The sequence below is a fragment of the Lepidochelys olivacea genome (genome assembly GCF_965140295.1).
Source record: "Lepidochelys olivacea isolate rLepOli2 genome assembly, chromosome: 22".
In the NCBI taxonomy this organism is placed as follows: domain Eukaryota; kingdom Metazoa; phylum Chordata; order Testudines; family Cheloniidae; genus Lepidochelys; species Lepidochelys olivacea.
Genome location: NC_140432.1, coordinates 13,398,698 through 13,408,483, shown reverse-complemented (window position 1 = coordinate 13,408,483; position 9,786 = coordinate 13,398,698). Strand labels below are relative to the sequence as shown.

Genomic DNA, 9,786 nt, shown 5'->3' with positions numbered 1-9,786 from the left:
GGAGCCTTTTCTCCTGTTTCCTGTATTCCATTCATGTGCAAATTTGCTATCATTAATGCTTAGGCCTGTTGCTGTGTTGTGTGTGTGTGGGGGGGGTTCCTCCATTTGAAAATAGTAAGCCTATACTCTGTAAAATCCAAGGCTGCAGAAGCATATATAGCCTGTTATGCTTTTAGATCCTGCTAAATATTTTACACACAAAGAATACTAACTTTAACTACTAATTTTAATCATTCTGAGAGTGCATCACATGGTTTCTTGGGTCAGGAAAATGGTCCCATATTGGTTTTGACATCAGAGGTTAAACTCAGACCAACAGCAGAATACAGTCCAACACATGGTGTCAATGGGGACGGGAATGAGTTGAACCACTCACCCCAGGACTGTATTTAAGGGAATGGTCTGAAACAGCTCTCATCCCATGTGAAAAAAACTGGTTTGCTTGGGGACTATTGGCCCAGTAAAACTTCCATTAAGAGTCAAAGAGAGTCTTTCCACTGACTTCCTAGGAATTAGATCAGGTTCTATGCACCTGAATCTGGTGTTGCAGTTGTTGTAAGTCAGGAGCAACTCAGCTCAAACCTGGTGTGAGAACAACTTCAGGCCTGGTGGTCTCCTATTCATTTGAAGAAAATGGCAACCGGAGGACCCGCAACAAGAAAAATTGTCACGTTGATCCTAACATCTGAGGTCTATTTCACCCCAGGTCACTGAATGATACCTCGCTCCTATATAGCGCTTTGCATGACAAGATCTCAAAGTGTTCTAGCAGGGAGCTCAGTCACATTGTCCCCGTTTGACAGAGGTAGGTTGGACAGGAGAATGACACCGATCCGGTGGCGGGAGCAGGGGACAAGGGCAGAGAGGCTGGAGCAGGGCTTGAAGGGATTTACATTTTAAATGGGCTTCTCCCCTTTTTTCTCTCCTTCCTTTCTTATTCCTTCTTCTCTCCCCTCCTCCCCCATCAACTCCTCTTTTCCCCTTCCCTCTTTCCTCCTCCCTGGCCCCCATCTCCCTCTGCCCTGCAGCCACCACCCCATCCTCAGCACTGGGCCAGGGGAGAGCTCACCCAGGCTGGAAGGTACCACACAGACTGGCGGGGGACGTTGGAGGAGGGACTGTCCCATTCAGCCGGTTGGTAGGTGCAATTGGAGGCGGGGTTTTGCGTCTGTGTACCGCCGCCATGGTGACACGACGCGAGCCGCGCAGCCGGGGTTGCGGAGAGCAGGTTCGGGAATAGCTCGTGGCGCACCGTCGCTGGTGGGGAGGCTGCTCTGCAGGGTCAGTGAGGGGGGGTTGAAAGGACTGGGGGAGGGGTAGAAGGGATGGGGGCGGGCTGAGGGGCAGAGAGGACTGGGGCAGGGGTAGAAGGGAGGATTTGCGGGGTGGGGAGGAGAGGTTTTGGGGGAGGGATAGAAGGGAGGGGCAGTGAAGATTTGGGAGGGTGGAGTGAGAGGACTGGGAGGGGGAGAGGGGCAGGGGTGGGATGAGAGGGGCAGAGAGGATTTGGGGGGTGGGGAGAGGATTTGGGGGGTGGGAGGAGAGCACTGGGGGAGGAGTAGAAGGGAGGGGCAGAGAGGATTGGGGGGTGGGGGAGAGCAGACTGGGGGAGGAGTAGAAGGGAGGGGCGGAGAGGATTGGGGGGGTGGGGGAGAGCAGACTGGGGCAGGGGTAAAAGGGAGGGGCAGAGAGGATTTGGGGAGTGACTGAGAAGACTGGGGGAGGGGTAAAAGGGAGAGGGCCGAGAGGATTTGGAGGGTGGGGGAAGAGGTCTGGGAGAGGATGGGCACGGGATGAGAGGACTGGGGGGATAATGAGCAGATTATGGGAGGAGGGAGTAGCAGGGTAGCACATATCTACTGTTCAGTTTCTTGTTCTTTTCAGATTTGCTCTTCACAGTGTGTATTAACCAGTAATGAAAGGGTGGCGAGTGCTGTTTTACAATGCAACACCACTGTCCCGGAGCGGGATTTAGGAAGGATTACAGACCCTCCTTAGAGGAGTTGCAAAACACCATCCAAAGGGCTGCAACTGTTCGTACACTTCCCACCATCACCACAACCATTGCACTCCCTTTCCCAACCTGCCAGGAGTTTACATAACCTCTGTCCAGGTGTCTCCATGCAAAATGTCCCTTCACTCTACCCCAAGTGACAAGATTCCTGTAAGGATGGGTGTTTCCTTAATTGTAACGGATATTTAGCTTGAGGCCCAAATAATAACATAACTCCTTGACCTTAAAATCTAAAATGCAGGTAGAAATTATGGCTGTTTAAAGGAGGATTTTTTTTTAAATTATCGTCTCTGCACTGAAAACTTACAAAGAACAGAGTCAGAAACCCAGTTTGATAGATGATATTTGTTTTCTTCTTCCTCAATTTTTACCTGAATTTTTGTCACTGTACTTGACACCTCCTAAACAGAGTGCATTAGAAAAATTTGAGCTGGGATTTTCAACAGAGCCTGAGGTGTTAGGCAAATCCCATTAAACTGGTCATCTAAACTTCCTTAAAATACTTTAAAAAAATCAAACTAGATTAATATAGATATATGACTCGCCTCCACCTCATGCCTAGCTGCTGGGAAGGAAGCAAAGTGCTTTTATGGTAGTGTTACCAAACCCTGCTCAGAGCTTTCACTTTTTGTTTCAGCCTCTGGCTGTTTGCATCTGACACCTGAACTACACAAGGTTTCACTGGTGTAATTTAACCTTGTTTTAAATCAGTTTAGCTAAAGTGGTGCAAATACCTGTGAGGCCATTCTTAGTTCAGAGCAGTTTATTATTCTTTATTATTCTTATTAAGAGCAGTTTATTTTATTTTATCTTCAACCGGTTCTCAACTGACATAATATAAACTAAAAAAACCCCACTCTTAAACCAAAATAACCATGTCCACATAGGGTTTGCACCTATTTAACTAAAATCATTTTAATTCACTTCTTAAGTTAAATCAGTGTCTTTTTTTCCTTTCTTTTTTTTGTGTCACCACCTCCTCTATGAATAGCTCTAGTGTCTCCTTTTGCTGATACTAGTAGATTTTCTATACAGTGGTAGTAGATTGAAATTGACTTGATTTTTGAAAGTTTCACTGTTGCCCACAATGTTCTGAACAGAAGCAACATATCTGACCAGATTTGTAAATTTTACTTTGCTGCTACTTTGAGAAAATAGGTACAGCAAGAGAAACAATGGAAATGGCTGTCTGAAATCTATGGTCCAAAAGTGCTAATTATTAAAGTGCTGTCTCTTTGAATATGCAATATACTTTACAAAGGTAGATCACTGTCATCCTCATTTCACAGATGAGGTAACTAAGGCACAGATAGGTGAAATAATTTGCCCAGTGACACACCGATTCAGTGGCAGAGCTAGCAGCAGAATCCAGGTCTCCCAATACTTGCCCTATCCACTGGACCACCCTTGCTTTCATTAGTTTGCATTTGTAAGGTTGTCTTCACAACCGTTAAGAGCTAGAAACTTTAAAAATGAATGCTTAATTTCTGTAGAAATTGATGGGTTAAATCCTGCAGCTCATCAAAGAAAGTTTCTTACTCATCACTGAGTGGGTGAATGGATATTTCAAGCCCCACTTTATGTTAAAACTGAAGCATAGCTATCAGTTTAAAAATCTATACAGACTAGTTGATTCATTACTTCTTAGCCCACAATGTACGCATAATCTCCCAACATAGATCTGCTGTTACATATAGTATGATCCATGCCAGAGAAAGGACAGTCATAGATATCCATCAGTGTGTTAATAAAAGGCATGATGAAGAGCAACAATTTTATGCCATAAGAAGTGTTGCCTCTGGAAAACTAAAAATTGATGCAGTGACATACATGACACATGGCTTCCTATACCCATACATTAAAATTAAACTTATATAAATAATCATTTTTAACACAAACAGACTTTCTTCCTGCTGCGTCAAGCACTCCCCTGCTGCTGTAACCTATTACGAAAGAAAATGGCACTAAAATGTCAACAAAAGTTTCCTATTTTCAGATGCTGACACTCTTGTGTTTTAACTCAGCCATTTGATTCCTTATGTATATAAAGTGATTGCACATGGATTGTCTGTTAACATAAATATGAAAAAAAAACTTGTCAATATATTTTTGTAAGTAAATATTCTTTGTCCTGGGTTTATATCTAGAGGGATATAGCTATAGCTATTCAACAGGGTGTAAATAAGATCACTGATGTCCAACATATGATAGAACACCATCCCTTGGAATCTTGCAACTAAAATCTGTTGCCTTATCTTTATTTCTCTGATAATATGTATAAACAGATTTATTGTTGTAGGGTTAAGTAAATTGTCACTGCCATTTTTTATAATGATTAAAGGCCCTATTTTGCCACGCTTACTCATGCTGAGTAGTAATTTACTACACAGTTAGGCCCTAATCTTGTGAACACTTGACTCATGCTTAACTTTACTACCGGGGTAGTCCCGGGATTTTAAATGGGACAATTAGTAATAGTAAAGTTAACCACATGTGGTTAAGTGTTGGCATTATTAGGGCCTTAGTGTCATTGATTTCTTATTGTACAAAATACTACTGAGTGTGAGTGGCAGACACGCTCCCTGAAGTATTTATAAATAAAGGAGTGCATCAGCTTTGCCGGATCAAATTCTGAGTCTGTCCACAATGCTACTGACTGTGTAAATAATTTGATAGGACTTATCTAAATATTTAACAAACATAACTGTTATTGACTATTTCAGTGAACAAATTGTTTGTTTACATTTAGTCTCATATTTCCTAAATACAGGTCTGATCTACACTGCAGCAGAAAATACAGAATGAATTCTTCATATCTGAATCATATTTTTCCACTCTTTCCTTTCTACATGTTTGTAACATGAATAATAGCTTATCTCAAAGAGTATTAATCCAGCCACATGATCATCATACTAATTTAAAAGGACCATCTTTAAGTGAAGGCAACTGGCATCCAAGTCTGCATGACTCTCAGGAGTCTGATTCTGAAAGCCTTACTCAAGAGATACAATATCAGTTAGAACTTCAGAAATGGATTTGTGAAAATGAAGTACTGGTAGGCCAGTCTTCTGATGAGCTGGAGAATGACAGCTTAGATGAAGATAGTCTGGAGGAGAAAAGTCTGAATGAATCAGAAGGAGCAAATTATGACAAAGTACAGTTTTCAAATGGAAAAGATTATGGAAAACAGAACCATAATAATGAAAGGTAAGGAATATATTTTTAGCTGTGATAGCTGACTGTTCTTGTCCTAAGTCCTTTCTAAGCCATTTGGGTAATGCATTAAAGTGGGCATAAATGTAACTTACACCTAATAGAAATAGTTCATTGGCACAAAGACTATATTTAGACCAGGCCTTAATGCGAATGTGAATTCAGGGCGATGTGTTTTGAAATGTACTGTGCTGTACAACTTTGTTGCTTTAGAAAAGAAGGGAGAGCAGCCATTCTTTGTTCACTGAGGGCTAGGTTGTAGCTTGCGCTGACTACACTCCCATTCAGGAAAGTAAGGGCAAGTCAGAACCTGCCTTACACCCATATATAAGCTACCTAGACATTGGTTCTGGGAGTGCAAAAGTAGGAGGGTGCTTCATACTCACTCACTTGCCCTCAAAGTAGGTGGGCAGGGAGGTGTGGGGAAATGAGCAGAGCCTTGTCTCTGTTCACCCACAGTGCCAGCCAGTACAGCTGAGTGATACAATTTTCTGCTGGTATAGGCCCAGTAAAAATAGACATCCATTCTTCTCTATGAGCTTTATCCAAAGCCCACTTAAGTCAGTGGAAGGAGTCCCACTAACTTGAATGGCCTTTGGATCAAGCCTTAAAGCACTTATGATAACGCACTGGATACTTGTTCAAAACTGATAGTTGGTGACTGTTGTTCTTTTCTATGCACTTGATAGGATGGGGCATCTTTCTAAATAATTTAAGAAATACATGTTTCACTGTTACATTCAGATAGTGATTTTTAATCACTTTGGTTTGCTGCACTTATATTAGAAAACTTATGTTTAAAACAATATTGAAAAAATTGGAGGGCTGAATAGATGCATTTTTATCCAGTAACTGTATAAATGCAAAATTAAAAATTCCAGCAGACTGTCTGTCATCCTCACACATTCTTACAAAAGCATTAACTTTATACATAAAATAAAATTGAATATGCTGTCATATGCATCAAAGGTTTAATGCTGTATAAATTGGGAATAATTGTTGTGTTTAAGAGAATTAAATTAAACCTGAAGCAATAATAATGTGCCATTTCAATTTAACTGTCTACTTAAAATAAAGTGGCAAACAAATGAAGGCTAAATGATTAATAGCGTGCTTTTATTCACCTCCTCAACACGCAAAATGGCCAGTTACTGAACATTTTATTGCCAGTGCAAAGGATGTTAATTGTGCTAGAAACATGCTCTAATTTTAGTAATTTTTTGACTGAATACTATGCTGAATATGAGGCTCTTCGTTAAATGGAAATTTTATTTTATTTTGTTTGAAGTTGTCACAGTAAGTACTCAAATACAGTCCATTAACTGGAGCAAATATGATAGTATATGCATTTGAAACCTCCTCTCTACATCCATTACTAACCTAGGAATTTGAAGAGGAAACCCTGCATCTGTTGTCTGCTCATCAACAGAAGTGCTGAATACAGAGTCCATCTAACCTTTATATCAAATCAGGGGGAGGAATAAGAGGTGTGTGTTTTGTCTACAGATGATTAGAGATGAAGGAGCTCTTCATACTCATTTTGTTCCAGTGTGGTGACCTGGACAACATAATACAATCAAGCCGCTGTGCACACATTTCAACACAATAGGCGTCTTTGGAATCGTATTTTGTTATTTGAGTGATTGTTTTTAGTAGAATATTACATATTTCTGTGCTTATGTTGTTTCAAAATAGGCATTTATTCTGGCATATGATTTACATTTATGAATAATGATGATGTTTTAAGACTGCTGTTACTTCATTGGTATAAATTATCAGGAATTGAAACACTTATCTCAAGTACAAAGTATATCAGGTCACCGACACTTCTCTGAAACAAAAAACATCAATATAGAACTAGATTCTATTTGTTATTTAGATCACACTTTATATTAAAGTACATTTGTAACTAGTTTAGAAAGTGTTAATAAATGTTGAGTAGATGCTTTAAAAGTTAATTGTTACAGATTTTATAGAGTTCAGCAGGCCAATAGGTTGATTGTAACCATGGCTTGAAAGCCAGTAAGAGTTGGGTGCCTGACTTCTTTAGACACTGTTGAAAAACCCACTTTGTGGACAACTGTTCCTAAAATGTGGTTCATATATGCCAGTTAAGATACTGCTGATCAACCCTTTACTCCTCTCTCTCTCTTTAAATTTCTTTTCTGGTCTGGGGCTTTTTCACATGGATGCATGACATAGTTGTGTTCCTCTTTCATCTCAGCTACAATCTGTATTCTACACAGAAGACTTTTGGGAAAGCTCTATTAAAATAGCGAAGGACATATCTTGGCATTGCATGGCAATGAATGGAGATAATACCATAAAAATCTATTGGCTGTTCCCTCTTAGGTAACCAGTACTCATGAGGGACCAATGTTAATTGGAATATCACTTTTCCTCAGAGAGCAGAGTCTCTGGGGAGTGACTGGAATTTTGTGTGGAAGATAAACCGTAATGATGGCCTTTTATAATTTATTCCCTCTTAAATGAAATTTTACCGGACAGTTGAAAAAGGTAGTTGTTGCATTTTTATAATTGCGTTTTCTGGGTGTTCCTCCCCCTCCCCTCTCCCCCCTGTAAGTGCCATGATGAATTTATATTAGGAAAATGTTGTATTCCTTGGTCAGATTTGATAGTTTTAAGCCTAATTAGCACTTAATGCCAATTAAAATTAAAGATTAAGAAGGTGCTCTTCGTGGATCTTTTGCTCATGTTCAGTGTAACTATTGGAGCCCTAATCCTAAAAATGGTCTCATACATGAGAAACTTTACACACAAATGGTCTCATTAAACTCAGTAGAACTTCTCACATGTGTCAGGGTATACACAAGTGTGGGCAAAGGCCGGAATATTAAATTGGTTAGATATAACTTATTCAAAGTGTTGAATGGTGTTTCTCTTTTTAAAATGTTAATATTTCTTTGCTGGTTTTCATAGCAAGCAGCAACCTACAGACAGATACTGTAACCTAAGATACAATCCCAACTGGAAGAGCAATAAAGAGGAACCAAAATTTTCTGAAGTGAATAGAAGACACCGCGTTGCTGAGAAAATCCCACAGGGTTCCTCTCAGGACTCATTTTACTTCCCTTCCAAGCACATCTTAGAGGAAAATAACCAGCTGGTAGAAAGACTGAATGTATCTTCTGCATTTGATACAGAATTGTTAAGCCTTGATGATCAACCTGTTGGGATAAGCAGTGCACCTTTTAGATTGCATACAAAAGGAGACCTATCAGCAGATGATTGTCAATACAAACACAGTTCCAGTACATACAGTGATGTTTTTTCTCCTCGATCTGTAGAAGTTCAGCAACAGAGAGCAAAAAAAGACTTTGTGGAAAAAAATAAACTTACTTTGGGATTAGCTACACAGAAACAGGATTCTTATCTTCATTGGCACAGTAGAAAGCGAGAGGAAGTTCATCAAGGGCAGGTGGGTAATGCACTGTATTTAGAACATCTCCTGACAGGTTATGAACTAAATGGATGGGCCACTGATTAAAGGGGCACACCTACTAAATCTCTTGGTTTTGCAGAGTGATTCCTGGATTTTCTGTCAATCACATAATACTCCATAGCACAACTGATGGAAGAAACCATTTGGGCTGTGTATCTTCCTTGCCCTTGATAGGATGATAGTGTTCTGTGGTGTTCATATTCCCAGCTGTAGCTTTTCAATGGCCCCCAGTTGTGCTATGACTTCTAGAAAGCTGGCTATGTCACCTGCTGTTGGTGCAGAAGCCACGCCTCACTCTTAGTATTCAGTTGAACAGTAGGTAGGAAAGAGGTTGCTCATGCCATTTTCTCCAAGCTCATCTATGCAGCAGAGGGCAGGACTTGAATTTTAGAGACATCCCAATGGAGGACTCAAATCCATGCCCTGATTTGGACAAAAAAATGTTTTGTGCCAATGCTAATTGATTACATTAGGTACATTAGCTAAAAGCCTGTTCTTTGATGGTTACCAGACTCAGGATTATATGTCTTGGGAGCAAGGTCCCAGTAGCAAGGGCTGTCAGCTGAGAATGCCCTTCGGTCAGTCTTGAAAAGCAAGTTCCGGGGACCAGTGACCGCATTGCCCTGGAGAATCTCAACTGTTCTGACAGAACAGAAGGGGAGAGGTGGTCTCTTGGGTAATGAGCCCAGAACTATTTGTAAGCTTCATGCAAAATGTTGAAATTTATTTTTTATAACTCTTGATTTTGCTTGGTAATAAAGTGATAAAGTTATCCATCTTACTTGATTCGATTCTTCATCACATCTTATTAATTGATACATTTTGTTCTGCACTGGAGATGTTTGGCTTAGCTTACCTGATTTTGTCCATTGCGTGCTCTTCTAATAATGTATGCACTTGTCTCCTTATGGGTGGACAACAGCAGTGTTGCAGCATGAAAGAAAAATGACTCCTAATGGTAGAACGCTGATAATACAATAGTTTTGAGAGAATCAAAAAAACTGATCCCATTAACAGTATAAAAAGTTTGCATTTGCAACTTTCCAATTGCTCTGATCACAATAAAAATACAATTTATATCCTTTTCTCTGATTTT

At 40.2% G+C, this 9,786-nt stretch overlaps 1 protein-coding gene across 2 annotated transcripts in view; it reads left to right on the top strand.

Moving 5' to 3' along the window:
* Nucleotides 1-1,176: 1,176 nt before the first annotated feature.
* JHY (junctional cadherin complex regulator) overlaps nucleotides 1,177-9,786 on the top strand; it is a 35,132-nt gene continuing 26,522 nt past the window's right edge. The window contains exons 1-3 of one of the 2 annotated variants that reach the window (XM_084611872.1): nucleotides 1,177-1,228; nucleotides 4,785-5,221; nucleotides 8,168-8,666. In XM_084611872.1, coding sequence (XP_084467998.1) covers nucleotides 4,875-5,221; nucleotides 8,168-8,666 — 846 coding nt within the window. In that variant the 5' untranslated portion in view covers nucleotides 1,177-1,228; nucleotides 4,785-4,874. Of the gene's footprint in view, nucleotides 1,282-4,784; nucleotides 5,222-8,167; nucleotides 8,667-9,786 lie in introns of both variants that reach the window. The other variant, XM_084611871.1, reaches the window with a different exon arrangement.